At 38.9% G+C, this 20,952-nt stretch overlaps 2 protein-coding genes across 6 annotated transcripts in view; one reads left to right on the plus strand and one right to left on the minus strand.

Annotated features, from left to right (window-relative positions):
• The first annotated feature begins 635 nt into the window (after positions 1–635).
• On the plus strand, positions 636–5,610 carry LOC147839824 (C-X-C motif chemokine receptor 5). Of its 2 annotated transcripts, XM_087293605.1 has the most exons (3): positions 802–961; positions 2,862–3,953; positions 5,387–5,610. In XM_087293605.1, the coding sequence occupies exons 1-2, from the start codon at positions 929–931 to the stop codon at positions 3,939–3,941; spliced, it is 1,113 nt and encodes a 370-aa protein (XP_087149731.1). In that variant the 5' UTR covers positions 802–928; the 3' UTR covers positions 3,942–3,953; positions 5,387–5,610. The 2 variants fall into 2 exon arrangements, with proteins under 2 accessions (XP_087149730.1, XP_087149731.1); XM_087293604.1 differs by lacking the exon at positions 5,387–5,610 and having other exon boundaries at positions 636–961; positions 2,862–5,320.
• A 111-nt stretch (positions 5,611–5,721) lies between these two features.
• Positions 5,722–20,952, minus strand: part of bcl9l (bcl9 like) — a 97,842-nt gene continuing 82,611 nt past the window's right edge. The window contains exons 4-9 of one of the 4 annotated variants that reach the window (XM_087291901.2): positions 18,159–18,281; positions 11,099–11,273; positions 10,712–10,796; positions 7,958–10,367; positions 7,600–7,857; positions 5,722–7,425 (exon numbers count right to left, since the gene is read on the minus strand). In XM_087291901.2, coding sequence (XP_087148027.1) covers positions 6,200–7,425; positions 7,600–7,857; positions 7,958–10,367; positions 10,712–10,796; positions 11,099–11,273; positions 18,159–18,281 — 4,277 coding nt within the window. In that variant the 3' untranslated portion in view covers positions 5,722–6,199. 4 annotated transcript variants of the gene reach the window in all.

Below are 20,952 nucleotides of genomic sequence, written 5' to 3' on the forward strand. Positions count from 1 at the left end.
CCTTAGGTTGGCACTATTGGAGGGCTGTTCTGCTGATTTTGAGTAGAAACCAGTGGTATGCCGTGGAGTTCTAAAAGCAAAGTCAAGCTCTGTTTTTCAAGCGGGTTATTCCACTGTGGCGACCCCAGATTAATAAAGTGACTAAGTCGAAAAGAAAATGAATGAATGAGTAATCTCAATTTACATCACTCAAAGTGACTAAAAATTTGAAGTTAAACTTTAAACAACTTTACAAATGTAGTTGAAACCTGACAAACTTATTAAAATAAGCTCAAGCAGCATAAATACATTTGTTATCTTGACTTTTTGTCGCTGTGTACAGCGTGGTAAACGTTAATTAAATACAAATATAGGGCGACTAAAGTGCTTTGGACTGTGATGATATCTTAAAAGTAAAAAAACAAATCAATAATAAATTCATTAAGTTTTCAGATTGTATTTATGTGCATCAAAGCTACTTCCCAGGACAAAAAGTAGGTTACTTCGGTAAAGAACTCTGAATAGGTTTCTGTAACCAGGCCATTTTGCTGAGAAAGTACGTAAGAAGCCAAATGTTGGTTAACCAAGTGCTAAAAAGAAAAAGGAAGGACCCCTGCGACTTTCATCAAAAAGTGAAGACACTATATGTTACTTTCACTCAATAAAGGAAAATGATGCCAAGTCTTAATACTGTAAATCTGATTAAACTGCAGGATTGTGAGGGATGTGTTTGCTCTGTAAAGGAAATGTGTGGGTTCTTTGTTTTCATACAGAATTCAAATAAGGTAAATGCCAGTCCTTGAGGAGGTAAACTTCAGAGGTGTGTCTTGACATTGTGAGCGCAGTAATTCATGGGTCGGTTGTTCAGAGGGGTTTCAGCATTGAGACGCTGCTGGAATTTAAGGTGCACATCTGTGACAAATGCATTGCCATCCACATCAGGACAAATATGAATCAGTTATCAGAGATAATTACTCTTGAGGTGAGCATTTCCAAACTCTCAACTCACTTTGAATGATTTTATTCATTTGAAATTCTGGATATTCTGTACACTGTAAAGATTTATATAAATAATTAGTCATGACAGCATATGTTTTTAATTCACTGTAACTTATTAAGCTAAGTTAATCATGTTCTGACTTAATTTTATAAGTTATGCAAGCAGCTTTAAGTGAGTTGAACATAATATAAGTTCAGTGGACTCATGAGGTTAATTTGATCCAGCTTAAAAATTTAAGGCAACCAGGATTTTTTTTTATAGTTTAGTTTCAATTTGAATCTCATGAAAAAAGTTTGAACATGTTTAATGTTGCAGTTATATCAACAATAATAATAATTGTAAATATTGATATCACAAATGTTATAAACAATTAAAAATTAAAAATTAATTAGTATTATTGATATCACTGCAAAAATACTACTTTTGTGAATACTTATGTTAATAAAGATGAACAATTGAGGTAAAATATAAATTGTTCAGTTTTATATGTATTGTTAACAAAAGCAACCTTGTGAAGTGTCATTTGTGAATCATTGTATGTCTTAATTTGTGCTATACTACTATTAGTACTATACTAATTATTATTAATTATAATTTTCATGTAACACACACACACACAAAAAAAAACAGGAAGTGAGACTTCCTTTAAATAACTTCATGTGAACACTACAGGTGGACAAACTTTTTTTTTTTTAATTGCAAATGAACAAGCAAGATGATTTTATTATGCACTATATAAAGATTTTTTTCCCCTAAAATGATGTTTAACAGAGCAAGGAAATTTTCACAGTAAATCCTACAATATTTTTTCTTCTGGAGAAAGTCTTATTTGTTTTATTTCGGCTAGAATAAAATATAGCAATTATATATATATTATTACATTTTAAGGTCAAAATTATTAGCCCCTTTAAGCTATATATTTTTTCCTAAGTCTACTGAACAAACCATCATTATACAATAACTTGCCTAATCACCCTAACCTGCCTAGTTAACCTAATTACCCTAGTTAAGTCTTTAAATGTCACTTTAAGCTGTATAGAAGTATCTTGAAAAATATCTAGTCAAATATTATTTACTGTCATCATGGCAAAGAAAAAATAAATCAGTTATAAGAAATGAGTTATTAAAACTATTATGTTTAGAAATGTGTTGAAAAAATTTCTCCGTTAAACAGAAACGGGGGAAAAACAAACAGTCGGCTAATAATTGGGGGGGTGGGGTGGGGGGGATTTTACAGGTTATTTTCATCGATTTTAACACAACATAACTGAACATAAGAGGCAGAGAAAAATGCTCAAACCCAGAGAATATAGAAAATTCTAGATGGCACTTAAAGGTTTCGCATCCAAACTCTTCATAGTCACTTGTCAGATTGATCTACAATGTAAAAAACACCCATAAATAAGCAGTTTTCCATATTTAGTGATTCATGTTATTGTTTTTCCTCATTTATTTATGCTTGTAAATTCCATTATGGAACCTGGATCTTTCTTTTGACAATTTTTAACCTTGAAAAGTTAAAAGAGTGACATGTATTAACATGTTTAATAGTTTAAAGAGATATATATTGTCTGGGTTGGTGTCGTATATTATGGTACATTTTTACCGATTATTTCTCTCTCTATATTATTTCTTATACATTATTGCAAATGACTAAAAAGTCAATAAAAGTCACTTTGTTCAACTCTAAAGTTGAATTTTCAACATCAAAAGCCGACAGAGCAGAGATTAAGACTTATGACCGTAAATAAACGGAACACTTGCGAATTACAAAGTACGGATACTGCTAATTAACCAATATTGTTTACCGTGTGTACTGGAAGAAACATGATGCAAATATTCAAATGTCTACAGTTAATAGAACTCAGTTGTGTATTTTCAGGGTGTGGACTTCTCGAACTACTCCTACTATGATGAAAATACAACAGAAGGACCTTCTGATGGAATACAATACATCTGTGAAGAAAAAAAGGACCCACTGCTTCTGTTTCACACCGTGTTCCAACCGCTTATATTTGGTGTTGTTTTTCTCATCGGCCTAACAGGGAATGGTCTGCTTTTGATAGTCCTGTTAAAGCGGCGCCACAACCTGCGCATTACTGAGATTTACCTGCTACATCTGGCAGTGGCTGACCTGCTCCTCCTCTTCACCTTCCCATTCGCAGTCACCCAAAGCATAGCCGGATGGCTTTTTGGAAACTTCCTGTGCAAGCTAGTGGGTCTTGCTAATCGCTTAAATCTGGTGTGTGGCTGTCTGCTTTTGGCGTGCATCAGCTTCGATCGCTACCTTGCCATCGTGCACGCCATCCCAAGTCTCCAAACCCGCAGGCCCAGGACTGTCCACCTCACCTGTGGACTGCTCTGGCTCCTCTGCCTACTTGTGACCATTCCCAACTTGGTCTTCCTGTCTGTGGAGAAAGACAACAACTCAACTAGGCTCTCTTGTTATTACAACAGCCATGGCATCCATGGAAGTAACTGGAAGCTGACCAGCCACTTCATCACACACCTGTGCTTCTTCCTGCCTCTGGTGATCATGGGCTACTGCTACACCTTTGTAGTCATCACTCTTCGCCAAAGCCATAGAAGCCTGGAGAAACAGGGAGCAATTCGGCTGGCCCTATTGGTTACAGTGGTTTTCTGTCTGTGCTGGCTACCATATAACCTCACCATTCTGATGAATACCCTTGTGGACCTGGAGGCTATGCCTAAGCTGAGCTGCCCTGCGCAGGACACATTGGATCGGGCAGTTATAGTGACCGAGAGTATCGGCTTTTCCCATTGTTGTCTGAATCCAATCCTGTATGCTTTCATAGGGGTCCGTTTCCGAAGAGACCTGCTCCAGCTGCTTGCCAAAACAAAGTGTCTGCGTGTTTGCTTTTCAGATGTGCGCATTAATAATCTGAACAGGGTGTCTGTCACAGATGCGGTTACTACAACAACGAGTAGCCAATACATCTAACAGCAGATGAATGTTTCTGTACATATACAGTAGAAACCAGAAGTTTACATACACTCTAAAAAAAGGAACATAACCCTTTAAAAACATGTCTGATGGTAAATCATACTAAACGTTTACTATTTTAGGTCCTTTAGGATTACCTATGAGGGATGTCCAGACTTGGTCCTGGAAGGCAGGTGTCCTGCAAAGTTTAGCTCCAACCCGAAACAGAAACACCTAGGCTAGCTAATCAAGCTCTTACTAGGCAGTCTAGAAACATCCTTGCAGGTGTGTTGAAGCAAGTTGGAACTAAAATCTGGAGGACACCGGCCCTCCAGGACTGAGTTTGGACACCCCTGACCTAAATGATTTACATTTGCTGAATGCTAGAATAATGACAGAATTTATTTTTTTGAGAATTTTTTATTAATTTCCAGACAGTCAAAAGTTTACACACATTTCCTTACTATTTTTTTTAGCTTTGCTTTTAAACTGTATAACTTTGGTCAAATGTTTAGGGTATCCTTCCACAAGCTTCTCACAATAGTTTAAAGGAATTTTGGCCCATTCCTCCTGACAGAATTGGTGTAACTGCGTCAGATTTGTAGTCGGTCCTGCTCGCACAAGCTTTTTTTAAATCTGCCCACTAATTTTCTATAGGATTGTGATCAGGGCTTTGTGATGGCCAAACCATTCACTCTGTTGTCCTTAAAGCACATTTTAACTAATTTGGCAGTATGCTTAGGGTCATGGTCTATTTAAAAGACCCCTTTGTGGCCAAGTTTTAATTTCTTGGGTGATGTCTTGAGATGTGGCTTCAGTATTGCTACATAACGTTCTTTATTCATGATGCCATCTATGCTGTAAAGTGGACCCGTCCCTCCTGCAGCAAAACACAACATGATGCTGCCGCCATAGACTTCACAGTTGGGATGGTGTTCCTAGGCTTGTAAGCTTTGCCCTTTGTCCTCCAAATGTAACACTGGTCATTATGGCCAAACAGTTCAATCTGAGTTCCATCAGACCACAAGACATGTCTCCAAAAAATTATTCTTATTACTCCCACCTTGTAATTTAGCAAATTGTTATCTTGGTTTTTTTTTTTTTTTTGATGCTAGCTTGCTGATTTTCCCATGTTGTCACACAAGGAAGCAGTGTGTTTGAAGTTTAAATACTATTCTACAGTTATGGCTCCAATTAACTCAAATGTCGTCAATTAGCCAATCAGAAACTTCCAAAACCTTGACACCATCATCTGAGCTTTTCAGAGACATAATAATCCTAATTTATCCAAACTTGACTTACAAGAAAAGTTAAATACAAAAAAAAATATCTCATTATTCTGCTATTGAGCATAACAGAAACAAATGTGATAATCCTAACTTCCCTAAAAGAGAAAACGTTTAGTCACATTACCATCTGACTTTTTTTTTTTAAATGGTTATGTGCCTTTTTATATAGTGCAGGTAAACTTCTGGTTTCAACTGTACTTTCATACTTTCATACCAGCTTTTTGAAAATATCTGCATACTGAGCCAAGAACTGGACAACTGCAAATAATGCAAGTGTGTGAAACCATATACATTTGGACAATCAGTTTAACATTCATTCCTGATCTGCATTACTGCTTTGGATTGTTTTTTGAAATTCTTATAATAAATTTAATGCAAATGACACGTGATTCTTTTTGAAAAATAAAAAAGTCAAAATGATTCTTGATGTCCTGATTCTTGTCTTTTGTAGCGTGACTGTCGCTGAAAATGTCTCCTCACACACATCAAAACAAAGCCAACACCATTCGTATTTGTTATTAGATTTCTAATAAAACACAGTATACAGAACAGTTGCAAACAAACACAAATTGCATCTTATTTACAGCAACTATGTATATATATATGTATGTATGCAGATATATATACATATATATTATATTTAGATATTTATATATTACCTTCCACAACAGTTTGGTAGCCAGAATGTAATTAGAACATAGAAACCCAGATGCCTTTCACCTTTGCAATCAAACACAATGATCTGAAATGTACATATTTTACAAATATTTTAAAAAATGGCTTCAGATTTTGTTACTTAACGGTAATGTTAACCCTCAATAATTTCAGCATCTCCCAAAGTTAAATTCAGCATAGAGATTATTACTAAAACCAATATTTTCTTTAGCATTTGATCGACACAGTTAGTCAATGGCATTAAAAACATGTCCAAAATGAGAAAAAGCCAATAAGAAACAAGGTTTTTACAGTCTTTTTAGAGAAACCGGATTAAAAGGGCATGTTGGCCATACTACCAGGCCCGTAGCCCAATGGGCTGTCCAAAGACATGCTCCGTTGTCTAAGACTCTGGGGACCCATCATGCCAGTCTGTGAATGTGGAGGCCCCATCATAGGCCCCTGAGGGGACATGAGGGCACCCTGCTGGCCAAAGTGCTCCCCAGGGAGAGCCATGCCTCTCTGCTTAGCCTGCATCATCATTAGATTCTGCTGAGCGATAAGATTATGAGGATGCTGCTGTGGGGACAGCATGCCACGGGGAGGGTGGGACGGGTGTTGTAAGAGGTTATTGGCCATCATGGCTTGTTGCTGCTGATGGTGGTGTTGTTGCTGGAGCTGCTGTTGTGGAGACATGCCTGTCCTACCCATCATGTGCCCTGGGTGGCACATGGGCCCCATCCCACCTCCTGATCCCATGCCCCTTGAGCCGATCTGAGGCATGCCCATACCTGGACGCATCCCGCAGTGTGAGGGGTGTAGGGGCAGCTGTTGCTCAGCCATCATGTTCTGTAGGTTAGCAATATGAGGGTTGGAGGAAGGGATGTTGCTGTGGGGAGGTCCAGACGAGGAGAGTTGTTTGAGAAGTTGAGCGGAAGAAACCTGTGGAGGAGGTTGGCCCTGGTGAGGATTCTGCTGTGGCTGGGACATGGTTTCACTCTTAGGGAAGTACTGCAGGGTGCTGCTCGGCTTGTCCGCAGGAATGATACGGGAAAGATCAAACTCAGGAATGCCTGTATGTGTGGGCCTAATGACCTCACTCAGGTCTGGACCATCACCCATGGGCATTGGCGGAAAAGAGTCTGGTTGATGAGGTGGCCGCTGGTGAGACATGCCTTTGCTTAAAAGATGCATCTGTTGGGGTGGTAACACATCATCAGGACGTGGGGGGTACTGTTGCCCCATACCACCAATAGGGGAGTGTAGAGGTCCCTGAATGCGAGGGAATCCTCCCATTTGGTTTTGGGTATGCATTGGAGAAACATTACAGGGTCCTATTCCATCTGGAGGTCCCCCTCCACCACCCATTATTTCTGAGGGCATTCCTGGTATCCCCATAGGGTTAGGGGACGGGAGCATAGGTCCAGGATGATCATGTGATAACGGCGGGCCTCCTTGAAGTACCATTCCCATCGGACTTTGTGGACCACTGTGAGGTCCCATTGCACCCTGTGAGGAAAGGAGCATCTGCGCAGACTGGTGGTTTCCCATGCCGCCAACTGTAAAAGAGGTTGAATAAGATATTTTTAAATTCATTTTTGATTTTAATTAATCATGTTTAATCATCTGTCTATACAAGTAGGCAATTTTACAAGTACAATTACAGAATTGGTCATAAAATGATGATCTGAAAGACAAAGGATCTTTATTTATTCTGTTAAAAAGGTCTGTACCTGACATGTTGGTTCCAGGTTGAAGGGGTCTATCAGGTAGCATCTCATCATCTGATGTGGCGATTGTCTTGATTGCGTCATGGTAAAGTGGAGTGGAACTAGGCATGGCATATTTTGACATCTGAGACATTATAAGGGACAGAGGATTTTGGGAGGGAGGTGCATCTGGTGATGATGTGAAAGGCATGCTAGGATTGATAGAGTTGGAAGGCTGACTGATTGGTGTTGAGTTGGAACTCCTAGGTGGCAAGGACATACCTAATGTAAACAAAAATGGTGACATGTAAATATGTAAAAGAATAAATGTACACAAAATCTTAAAAGTTTTTTTTTTTTTACATTTCAGTAAACCTTTTACCTGTATCAGTGGAGCTGCTGCCTCCGTTGCCTGTGACCTTGACACTAGGAGGCCCTCCAGGGCTTGGCATAGCAGTCTTGGGTGAGGCAGTCCAGCCAGGTGAAGCGACAGGCATGGAAGGAGATTTAAGATGTCCAGGGGAGCCAGATGGTGAGCGAAGACCAAGCGAAGGTCCCATTACCTGGGGGGACTTGATTGAGGTGGAAGAGGGTGTTCCAGCCCCAGAGGCTGCTGGTAGGGGAGGGTGAGTTGGACCACTCTGTGGTAACTGGCTGGGTGATTTCAGGCCTGCTGCAGAGGGTGAGGGCATGAGAGGTGATGGCTCCTGACTAAGAGAGGGGGATTTTAGCTGGTGAGATGGTGGAATAGCTGGAGAACCCATTGGATTTACACTAATAGGCAGGTCAGGAGGGTGTCGAGCCCCAAGGTCTGTAACCCTTGATCCAGTGTTCATGGGAATGTGACTAAGTCTCGAAGTGCTGCTCAGATGGGGAGGACCTGGCTGGTCTGGTCCATACATATCAGGGCCTGGCTGCTGTAAATATGGGCCATCAACCTGACCGCCGGGAAAGGAGCTCTGATTGGGGAACTGAAGAGGTCCCTCTGGGCCAGGGATCATTGCTTTGTTAGCACCACCCCGGCCATTCTGTGAAGCCCTAATGCGGGAGATGTCTTCAGCATTTAACATCTCCCCAAGAACACCAGGACCTCCCCTCAACTTCTGAGCCAGCAACTGTTGCTGTTGATTTATATTCATTCCCATATTCATATTGAGGTTACCCCCTAAAGGAGAATCAACTATGTCTCTCATTGTGGGGCCCCCATCTCCACCCACTCCACCAATTGGAGAACCCATTATAGTCCGAGAAACAGGAAAGTCCATTGGATCACCACGGGAGGGTGGGCCTCCAGCCATGCCAGGATTAGGGAAGCCTGGTCCCCCAGGATTATCCATCATTCTAGGGCCTCCAAGTCCTGCCTGCTGTTGCTGTCTAGACATTTGCTGCAAGTCTAATCTATGAATTCTGCGGTATATTTCTTCCCGCGTCATAGGGCGATCTAAATCACCCTGGAAGTGTTGGGGAGGCCCCCCAGGTCCCCCTGGAGGATAGCACCCGTGAAATGGACCTCCACCACCCATGTTTGGAGGAATTTCCTCTAACCAGCCCATGCCTGGTCTTGGAGGTCTTTGAGGCCCCAACCCTTCTACACCTAATACACCACCTGGGCTTTCTGGATAACCCCCACCCCCTGAAGGACCTCTCATCTGTCCAAGAAATCTTGGCCCGCGAGGACCCTCCTGATTCATGTCCATCATTCGTGCATTCCCTCCCATTCCTCCCCCTACCATTGGACCAGGCCCCCACTGCTGATCACCAGGTTTACTATGATATGGTGGTGGAGGACCCCTCATCAGCATTGGAGGTCCCCCAGGCATGCCCATCTCTGGCATTATGCGGAAATGCTGGGGATGCTGGTGGGGGTTCATATCATGTTGTCGCCTTTTCTCCTGGTAGTATTCTTCTTGTAGCTTCCTCCATGCTAGCTGCTCTGGTGTTACGCCTTCAGGTCCAAGAAGGGGCCCCATGTCTAATCCTGAGGGTGAGGAGAGGTGGTGGGAATGTGGTGGCATACCATGATGGGGACCCATCAGAGAGTCATCCAGTCCAGGCCCACCAAGGTTCTGTGTCTGTGAAATAATGGACTGTAATGGCTCTTCGTACTTTTTCATTCCACCGACAGGGGGCATACCAGGCATACCAGCATTGTTGATATGGCAATTGCCAGGAATCCCTCCACCAATTTCACCATCTTCCAAACCCCTACCTCCATCATTACTATTATTGTTGTTAACATTAGTGCCATTTGGATTGCCATTAGGACCTCTTGGATCCTCTTGGGCAACACCAGTTCCACTACGGAGAAGTAACCTCTCAATGTCTCGAAGAGTCTGTAGAGAGCGTTCACGATGTTCCAGCTGCTCCTTAGAGAGCCCATCTGTGTTTCCTGGTCCTACTCGTTGACCTAGTTCACTTTGACGAAGTGCAGATAATACAGAGGGACTTGTGGAAGGAGACACACCAGCACCATGGTGAGGAATTGCACCTGGCCTATCCACTCCTTCTGTTCCAGAAACCCCTACTGACTGTGGGCCTGAATTTCCTAGGCCCAGTGTATGAACTGCAGAGCGGCCGTTGTTGCTGGATGTTCCTCCTCCTCTGTGGGTTTGAGCTGGTTCACTGTCTGGATGGCCAGTGGAAGAAGGAGTACTGGTACCAGGAAGGTGTCCAACTCCACCAACAGAAGCTGGCCTGGGAGTACCACTTTGAGATTTAGGTGTGCCAATCGGAGGACTGTGACTAGAGCTGATGTGCTCAGCTAGATTGGAGACTTTTCCAACTCCAGTAGACTGCTTAAACAGAAACAAAAAAGAAGAGAAGAGAGAAAGCAAGAAGTGAGTGCGATGTTAAGCCATTATTACTCTTAGTTCAATACATCAGAAAAGACTTCAACTTTACTGTTTCTCATCAACACAGAAACAGGAACAAAGATGAGCATTGTGATTTAAATAGCCATTTAAACAAATGCACTGCCTCACGCCATGCAGCACCTGCAAGTGTGGATGCTTTGTCATATAACAGCATCTATGCTACAGACATAAACAAATCCCTCCAGCCTAAACATTTCATAATAAAGTATGACAAATATATGCAGGCATTTATGTACACTATGTGCTCCTATATATAGACAGACCTGGTCCAGCTTGGTACGAGGGACATTCTGCTGGTGATACAAGAGGATGGAGTCTGTGTGGCCATGCATCACTGCCTCTGCAGCACTGTAGAAAATAAAAATAGATTGATGAATCAAATTTACAATATCATTATTAAAAACAAAATCTTAGTTTTCAGTTAGATGACAATGGTTGATAAAAGCGCACTGCTAAACGTGTGTGGTGGAAAATGCATATTAATGCATATTAATGTTAATGCAGCATATTAGTCAACTCCTTTGTTGTGGTTTTCGCAAACATTTCCGGCATAGACATGACAATATCTAGTAAATATCCTATCTGTACATTTAAAAACAGGATATTAAGCTGCAAATCCTATTTGAACAGAATAGAGAAACCATACTGACCTATTAGCTAGGCTGGTGGTGAAGACATACACTACTTGCTGAGGGGGCCGAGAATGCAAATCTGTGCGAATACCAGGTCCGTGGCCAGAACCTAATCCTGGACCTCCCGGATCACTGACATGGCCGGTGGTGGATGAACCAGAGTGGCCCTGACTAGGACACATTACATGCTCACCTGCAAAATAAAGAGAATGAGACCAAGTTAATAAGTAAAAGAATATTCAGGCTTTACATATAGGTCACCTAAACCTGTATATCAGTGTTTTGGTATTCTATCAGTGTTCAAGTTATCATTAAAAGCTATTTTTATTTCAGTTATACAGCAAGCATGCAATCAATTTTAAGAAAGAGTAATATGCAATAATATATTTAAATGAGTAAATCATACATTATTAATAGATACACTGTAAAATCCAACAGTCAACTTTATCAAATGAAATGAGTGTAGTTAACTCAAAATTGACTGAAAATTAATTCTACTCATTTGAAACGCGTTTTGAACTTAGTAATGAAGGTAATGCGTTAATTAAAGACCTCATTACTTCAACTTAAATGGAGTAAGTTCACATTACTCATATAGATTAGGTTACTTTTTTTTGTTCAAATGGTTTGTTGCAATCGGTTTCTTTAAATGGTTTGAGTTGCCTTAACTTATTACGTTTTTAGAGTACTCAGTTGGTTTGAGTTCTCTTAATTTATTAGGTTTTACTGAGCTCAAATTGACATTGTTAATTAGAATGAGTTAATTAAATACCTCATTACTTCAACTTAAATCGAGAAGGTTCACAATACTCATTTGGATTAGTTGTTGAACTTAAATGGCTTGTTGCAATTGGTTTCTTCAAATGGTTTGAGTTACCTTAGCTTTTTGGGTTTTACAGCGTAATAAATCAATATCCAAACCTGTAACACTATTTTGTGTTACAGTGGGAAATTTGGAAGCTTGTAGCACTAGTTTTACAGCTAAAAAAAGCATGGCTTTGGCTGGTAAAATTAAATGATGGATTAACAATTGTTACACAATATGCCAGCCTGGAGAATCACTGGTTTATTATACCAGACTTCTAAATATTGTATCCGTTAAGCAGGTATTAATAAATAAATCCGTACTTCCACGAATAGATTTGAACTTTATAATGATACCATGAACAGGTTCAAGTAATTAATGATACTGAATGGTAAAATGTAGTACTACAGTACTGACTAATTACCATATATACACTGTAACACCCAAAAAGTTTAGGTAACTCAAACCATTTGAGGAAACCGGTTGCAACAAACCATTTAAGATAAGAAAACTAATCTTAATGAGTGCTGTGAACTTAATCAATTTAAGTTAACTAAGCAATTTGAGCACATTAAAACACAGTAAATGAAGAGAACTCAAACCAACTGAGTACTGTAAAACTTAATAAGTTAAGGCAACTCAAACCATTTGAGGAAACTGATTGCAACAAACCATTTGAGTTAAAAAACTAATCCACATGAGGACTGTGAACCTTCTCCATTTAAGTTGAAGTAATGTTATGTATTTAATTAACAAGTTACCTTCAACACTGAGTTCAAAACTCTTCAAATTAGTAGAATTAACTTTCAGTCAACTTTGAGTTAACTACACTCATTTCATTTGATAAGGTTGACTGTTGGATTTTACAGTATATAACATAAATTTCCTCACTCTTAGCATTAATAATAAATTTGAAATGAACAATTATTTTAAAAATAAAACTATAAATCCAAAAACCTACATGTCCATTTCTAAACAAAAAAGAGGGGGAAAATCTTCTGCAAAACCACAAGGAGGAGCTAAAATCCCACAGAAAACTTCCCAGAGTGTCAGTTCCATTATGAATATCTGAAAGCATTTACGTCATCAATTTATGTGGGCTAATATGACACGCTCAAGATTAACAAAATAAACCAACAATAAACCTCACATGAATTTCAAACAAAATGAATGCATATTAGCAGTCACAGCACTAAAGATAATACCTACATTTACCCTAAAGTCTAAAATTTGGATTTACAGGTTTCAAGATTATGGATCTGGACATTTTCCTTAAAGGGCAATCCAAAGCCTGCAGAGGGTGTCGTGTTGCACTTGTAGTTATAGTGTTTCACTACACACCTTCAGTCACATGTCCGTGCACTGTTTAAAAAGGCAGAGCTTGTCACAAAAGAGAACAATAGATCTGAAAGCTCAACATTGTGCGGGTTACACAATTAATGGGCAGTTCACAGTGAAATGCTAACATTACATTATTTAAGTTATACTTTTTTGAGCTAATAAATGTCTCCGAAATAAATAATAGAGCATTTTTAATAATATTTTGATATGACAGTTTTTTTACACTGTAAAAAATATGTTCCACACTTTCTTCATGTTGTCCCAATACAGATTGATTAAGTTAAACGTTTTTACAAGTTTATTTAGATTGAACATAAAACACTTAAGTTGTCCCCATCAGAAACTTAAGAATTGTGTTGTTTCAACTCATTTTAAATAAGTTTAAACAAGCAAAAGTAAGTGTTTGAGAAGTATTATGAATATGCAATGTCTAAAGGCATATTTTACTATACAATTAAAATGTTATTTACTTCATTTATTTATTGTTGATTTCTTGACTTGATTTAAAATTTAGCTCCAAACATCCATCAAATGACATGTAAGCAAGTTTTTAGACATAAGCGGTTTGCAATTATAGCAATAGGAGAGAAAAGAAAGTATGGATGCATGATGTGATTATCAATAACAAGTCCTCCTCAAGACTGATTCCAATATAGATACCGTATACAAGTTTTTTGTGTGTTGGATTATAAACTCACCGGCCACTTTATTAGGTACACCTGTCCAACTGCTTGTTACACAAATTTCTAATCAGCCAATTACATGGCAGCAACTCAATGCATTTAGGCGTGACATGATCAAGACGACCTGCTGCAATTCAAACCAATCATCAGAATGGGGAAGAAAGGTGATTTTAGTGACTTTGAACGTGGCATGGATGTTGGTGCCAGACGGGCTGGTCTGAATATTTCAGAAATTGCTAATCTACTGGGATTTTCATGCACAACCATCTCTAGGGTTTACAGAGAATGGTCCATTTGTGGGTGGAAATGCCTTGTTGTTGTCAGAGCTCAGATAAGAATGGCAAGACTGGTTTGAGCTGCCTTATATCAACGGTTCAGATTGGTGGGGGAGTTGTAATGGTGTGGCACACTTTGGTACCATTAGTACCAATTGAGCATCGTGTCAATGCCACAGCACACAGAGTATTGTTGCTGACCATGTCCATCCCTTTATGACCACAGTGTACCATCTTCTGATGGCTACTTCCAGCAGGATAACGCACCATGCCATAAAGCGTGAATCATCTCAGAACATGACAATGAGTTCACTGTACTCAAATGGCCTCCACAGCCACCTGACTCAATCCAATAAAGCATCTTTGGGATGTGGTGGAACCGGAGATTTGCATTATGGATCTGCAGCAACCACATGATGCTATCATGTCAATATAGACCAAAATCTCTGTGGAATTTTTCCAGTACCTCATTTAAGCTATGCCACAAATGGATAAGGCATTTCTGAAGGCAAAAGGGGGTCCAACCCAATACTAGTAGGGTGTACCTAATAAAGTGGCCGGAGAGAGTACTTTATATGTGAGTTTTTACTGCAAACGTCACCTCCATAACACTGGCATTGCTCACAGCACATCATATCGTATCATATGTTTATTTTTATTTTATGCCATGTCAGTAACAACAGCTCTTTTAATGGCAAAAACATCAGAATTGGCTTTTTTTGTTTGTTTTGTTTCAGTGAAAACAAGTCATTGAATGCTTCTTTCTCAACTATTCCCTAGATCAGAATAGCAAGTAGCATAAGGTGCAAACAAACACACACAGGATTTGTGGTCACCAACTGTCAGATGCAGCACCACCTCGCAGACACAAACACAGAGAATACAAGGCTTTGATGAAGTGGCCTGTGTGGTTTGTAGAGGAAGACGAATGACACCTGATGGATGGCCAACATTTTAACGGTGTGCAAATACTCTTTTTTTTCCCTGTGTGTGATTTATTATGAATGCTTTTAGCCTTTTAATTATATTCTAACTTTCTATATTTATTCATTATGCTCCCTTTCACATTCCTGTGCTTTCATTCTTTGGTCACACCTTGCAATAAGGTTACAATACTAGTTAATGTATTTACTAACATGAACTAATAACGAACAATACTTGTACAGCATTTAATAATCATAGTTCAACATTTACTAATGCATTATTGACATCCACATTCATGCTAGATAACATGAGTCAATGCACTGCGAGTTAACATGATCTAACAATGAACAACTAATTTTCATTAACCAATGTTAATTTCAGGGTTCTTAAAAAGTCAGATTTAAGACTTTTAACACCCTTTTAAGACCATTATGAATGAAATTCTGACTTACAAAAGGCTAAACAAGAAAAAAAAATTCTAATGGCCCCGTTAAAACATTTAAATAACCATTAAACACATGTTTTTGTAAAGAAGTGTCATTAATATACTTCTATTGAGATTGGAATTGAGATGGAATGCTAGCGATTGGATGGGTGTTAGCCTGATTGGGTAGCTTTACTGTACATGGACAGAGACAAATTAAGATTTGTTTAGAATGATTTAAAGAGCCCCTATTATGGGTTTTAAAAAAAATGACCTTCCATGCAGTGTGTAACACACAGTGGCGTAGCGGACGGGCCCGCAGGGCACGCACCACGGGGGGGCCCCACGTGATTAGGGGGCCCCACGTCGTCGCGATTTTCAATAATTGAAAATCCGGCAACCGCAATAATCAAACTCTTGGGAACAACTGTGGTCGGAACCAAAGTTCACAGGTCTGTGTTCTCTGAACTCCTCTCAAGCGGTGGACTACTTCATTCTGATTGCCTGCCGCCGAACCGTGTCATAGCACATACCATAAAGTTGACTTGATTTCAACTCTCCTCGACGCCCACACAGGAGAAGACGCGCCGCGCTGTTCCTCGCCGCCGGTTCTCACTAAAAATGAATGACTTCTGGCTACTTTGACGCTCTCGCCGCTTTCGGTTTGTGATCGCGCCTCAGTTTGTGAAGGCATCCCGGCGTTGTCGCTCCACCCCGCCCCCTTTCCCGCTCCTCAGTTTGTGAAGGCTTCCCCGTGTTGTCGCTCCACTCTGCCTCCCCCCCCCCCTCCTTCTGGGGGCCCCGTCAGTGATCCCTGCAGAGGGGCCTCCGCATTTTGCGCTACACCACTGTTAACACAGCTCTAAATAAAGTCAAATACCCAGGCTTATATCTGAAAGAGCGCCCTATTTAAAACCATTGATTCATCTGTAAAAGAGTCGAGTCAGAGTGGTTTGAATGAATCGGCACTGTAACGAGTCTTTAGCCGTGTCGCCGTGACGTCGATATGGAACTCAAGCCCCGGCCCATTTGTTGTGCACACAGGCCTGGGAAAGTTTAAACCCCCGGCCCTGCCCACAAACACTGTAGAAAGAAAAAGAGGAAGACAAACACTGTAGCAGATCCCGGTTGAATCGCAAAGTCGCTGTGCTCTGAAGTGTGGAAGGGAAAGTAAGTGTTATTTTCTATACCCAAAGATGAGGCTGTGAAGAGTCAGTGGTTGAGGTTTATTTTTGCAAAAATAGCTCAGCATTATAGCCCCAGCCTTGTGCTGTGTTCCCGTCATTTTGCTGACGAGTGCTTCAGCAATCTACTTATGACGGGGAGATTCGTCGGCCGTTCGGTAAAGGAAGGATCAGAAAAGACTGTTGATGTATGGGACTTTGTCAGAGCTTGACAGAACCTTTACAGTACATGAAACCACCAACAATCAAGAATGCATGATTATATGGTGTCATGGTTTTGTAATTAAAAAAATGTGGTTATAATGAAAGTCAATGGGACAAAAACAGCCACCGACATTAAATTTGAGAGGAAAAAAAAGAAAATTAATCAAAAACAATGCATCAAAGGCAATGTTGTTTCACATGTTCACGATAAAAGGTAAAAAAAAAAAATCCAGTCCATGATTACTTTATAAATTGAAAATACGTCATTTTGTGTGTTTTTTTTTCACCAAATCAGTGACATCATTTATGAATTTGGCAATTGTTGTCACCAAAAATCATTCTGCTAGCTAAAAAAAAAAAATTATGGCCAAATTAAGACTCAAAATCACGCAAGAGTGGATGAAAACCTTCCCAACAGTACATAAGGGTTAATAATATTGAGTTACATATATGTAATGAAGACTTTGCAGTGTTATTTACGTTTTATTATTCAATTTATGTGCCTGAACAAAGTTAGACTCTCCCCAGAAAACCATAAAGCAGTGTTTATTTCACTTTAATATGTGCTTCATTGTGTTTATGACTGTGTTTTATTACATAAAAAGATATTTGTATTCACTCCCCTTAAAAACATCCCAATAAATCTAAATTAATGACTTTACAAGTAGAGTGATTTACTGTACATATCTACTGAATTTGTACTTCTATCGTAATATATATCGCAGAGCAAAACAATATCGCAATTTTTCCAATATTGTACAGCCCAACTAACTCTCTAATTGGATAAATTGTCTGTACACTATCGTAAGTTATGTATTTCCCCCAAAATTACACATAATTATACAAATAAATTAGCTGAATTAAGATTTTACTCTTTATTAACAACCTCAGAGCTTAGCAAATCTACAAGATCATAAGTTCAAACTCAAGTTTCCCAATGAAGACAGTATATATGTATGCACTTTCTACTTCTCAAAAGCTGACTACTGCATCCTAATCTGCATCTAAGTCATATTTTTCTGAAATATATGTGAGGCGAATTACATTTAGCATCTTTTTTTCCGCACTGGATCAACAGCATTGCGAATTTTTTTTTTACTAAAACGACGTCAACCAGACATTTGTGTAAACAGTCTACAGGAAGAAACATTCATTAGGGTTTATAAAACCGTGTTTATGTACAGGTAGTCGGGTGCAGACTGGCAGGGTCTACTGTATATGTGTGTGTGTGGACTCACGGTGTGTGGCAGAAAGCGGTTTCTCATCCTCTTCTTCAGTTTCGGCTCCTGAACACCATTCATCACCGCTGTACGGCTGCTTTCTCTCGAGCACACACCGGCGTTTGCTGCGCATCACACCCTCTACTGGACACCAACGAGAAAAACACACACAGACAAGGAAGAACATTAACTTCTGGTGAAATATCACATCAGCTCAACAAGGGCTTTGAAGAATTTTTTTTTTTTTTTTGATTTATAAAATCTAAAACCTTAAAATAACAAAATTTGCAGCATTTCTAGTGATTGTTGTAAAAATACCGAAAACAATCTTTTTTTGTTTATTTATTTATTTAATTATCTACTTATTTATTTATTTAGTTGTTTATTTATTCATCCATTTATTATTTTCCATCCATTTATTTATTTATGTACTTATTTATTAATTAACAAATTTATTAATTTATCTATTCATTCATTTATTTATTCATTATTTTAAATTTATTTATTTATTTATTCATCTACTCATTCATTATTTTCCATTCATTTATTTATTTTTTCATTAATTTATCTATTTATTCATTCATTCTTTTATTATTTTCTATTTATTTATTTTTTTGTTTGTTTATTTATCTATTTATTTATTTATTTATTCATTCATTCATTTATTCATTATTTTCTATTTATTTACTTATTTATTCATCAATTCATTAATTATTTTCCATCCATCCATTTATTTATTTATTTATTTTATTTATATATCTATGTACTTATTCATTTATTATTTTCTATTCATTCATTCATTCATTTATTAATTCATTCATTATTTTCCATCCATTTATCTATTTATTAATCAACTATTATTATTATTATTATTATTATTATTTATATATATATTTATTTGTTTATCTATTTATTCATTCATTATTTATTTAGTTAGTTAGTAAGGTATTTATTTGTTAATTAATTAATTAATTAATTAATTAATTAATTCATTCATTCATTCATTTATTCATTTATATATTTATTTATTTATTCATTCATAAAATTAATATTTTCTATCCATTTACTAATTTATCTATTGGGGGGAATTTATTGGGGGGAAGGGGGAAATGCAAACTCCATACACAATTGCCAACTGACCCAGCCGGGGCACGAACCAGCGACCTTCCTGCTGTAAGGCGATTGTGCTACCCACTGCGCCACCGCAGAATTTTGTGACATTTGCTTGTTTTTCAATTAAACTCAATCCTGGAGTGCCCAAATTACCCATGAAACAACAAAGCTGTTTTAAGCATATACCACAAACTCTCTCCTGAAGCCCATTAAAGACTGCCATCGTCTCACATGCTCCAGACAGAAATGTTTTGGAATTTCAATGGTGTGATCAGACACAAGGCCTCCGAAGCCTTGAAACCTGCCCCAACCTTGAACGGCAGACACAGTGAGGGCGAGCGAGTGAAAACGAGAGGTTGTGGTGGCGGCCGGAGATAAAGAGCTGACCTTTTCTGCATCCTCTTTTGTTCCCAGCAGACATGAGTTTACGTAAATGAGTGAGTCAGCTCTCAGTCTCTGTGTCTCTGCTTTCTCTTTAATCATCGGCCTCTCCAGGTGCGCCCGTCGAGAGCATGTGGGCGACTCGCATTGCATTTCATTTCAATTGTTTCTGTTTGCTTTTCTACTGGGTGAACAATATTTACCGAGAAAGAGATGAAGAGAAAGACTGAGGAAAGCTTCCCGGAAATGAGCTGGATAGGGATGGAAGGGTTATTGTCCTTTTGATTTCTGATCCTATTCACTGTGCGCACTGTTTTTATTGGCAACTTACTTGCGAAATAACTAGAATCAGCAGTTTCTTGATGCTTTTACTACTGAATTCTATAAATTAACAGCTGTCCATCAGTACTTTTGATTTTAAATATTAAACTAAAAAAAGTTTAGGCGACCGTGTAGTAGTTTAGATTGCAACTATGTAGTTTATTTATAAGGATAGTGTCTATTTTAAAATATGTTTGCATAATTTTGAAGATTTGGCAACCATCAGGCTGTCATATTGAGCAGAGCAAATCAATTGACGGTTGACATGCCACCACAAGATGGCGACAAAGTATACAGCTGAACAAATCATTATAAAGTAGGTAAGTGATATTTCAGGTCGATCTCTCTTTTGTATGTTGTAGTACTGTATTTATACCGTAGTAATCTAGTAGTGTTTGCTTAGGCATTTTCAGGGTATTTATTGTGATCTCCCAATTGCAACAGAAAATTTGTGGAAAATCTCAGTAGACTGAAGGCATTTGAGTCACAATCACACAGTATGAACTATAAATGACGCGATCTGAGAGAATCACAGATGAGTCGCCAATGCTTGTGAGGTATTTGGCATGCTAAATATCTGAGGCTGTCAGCGATTCAAATCATGCCGTGTGAAATGAGTTTTGACTGAAAATAACATCAGCGATTACCTACAGCCAATAAGAGAGCAGCATTCACTTGTGTGTGTGTACCTGCAGGCCAGTGGGAGGCTGTGGGGGAAGTTAAAAGTGCTCATTTTTGGTTTATTTGGACACAAGAAATGGAGAAAAAACTAGTGGAGGTTTGACGGGAGTACCCGTGTATGTTTGACGTTTCATACAGAAAGTTAAAAAAGAAAGTTGAGGAGAAATTGCCTAATTCCTTTCAAACCCAGGTGAGCAGATATGTAAACTTTCTACCACCTTTAAAGATTTCTTTCTTGTTATGTAGTTAATAACAAAAGATATCCTACGTGTTTTTGGCTGTGTGACGTAGTTTGGACGAATTTGTCGGCGATTCT

The sequence above is a fragment of the Danio rerio genome, chromosome 18 (genome assembly GCF_052040795.2).
Source record: "Danio rerio strain M-AB ecotype USA chromosome 18, GRCz13ab, whole genome shotgun sequence".
NCBI classification, from domain to species: domain Eukaryota; kingdom Metazoa; phylum Chordata; class Actinopteri; order Cypriniformes; family Danionidae; genus Danio; species Danio rerio.

Excerpts from the sequence above, each read along its gene's own strand:
- LOC147839824 (XM_087293604.1), top strand. The coding sequence starts at position 929 with ATGAATCAGTTATCAGAGATAATTACTCTTGAG. Across the intron at positions 962-2,861 it reads CAGAGATAATTACTCTTGAG|GGTGTGGACTTCTCGAACTA; the intron begins GTGAGCATTTCC and ends GTGTATTTTCAG.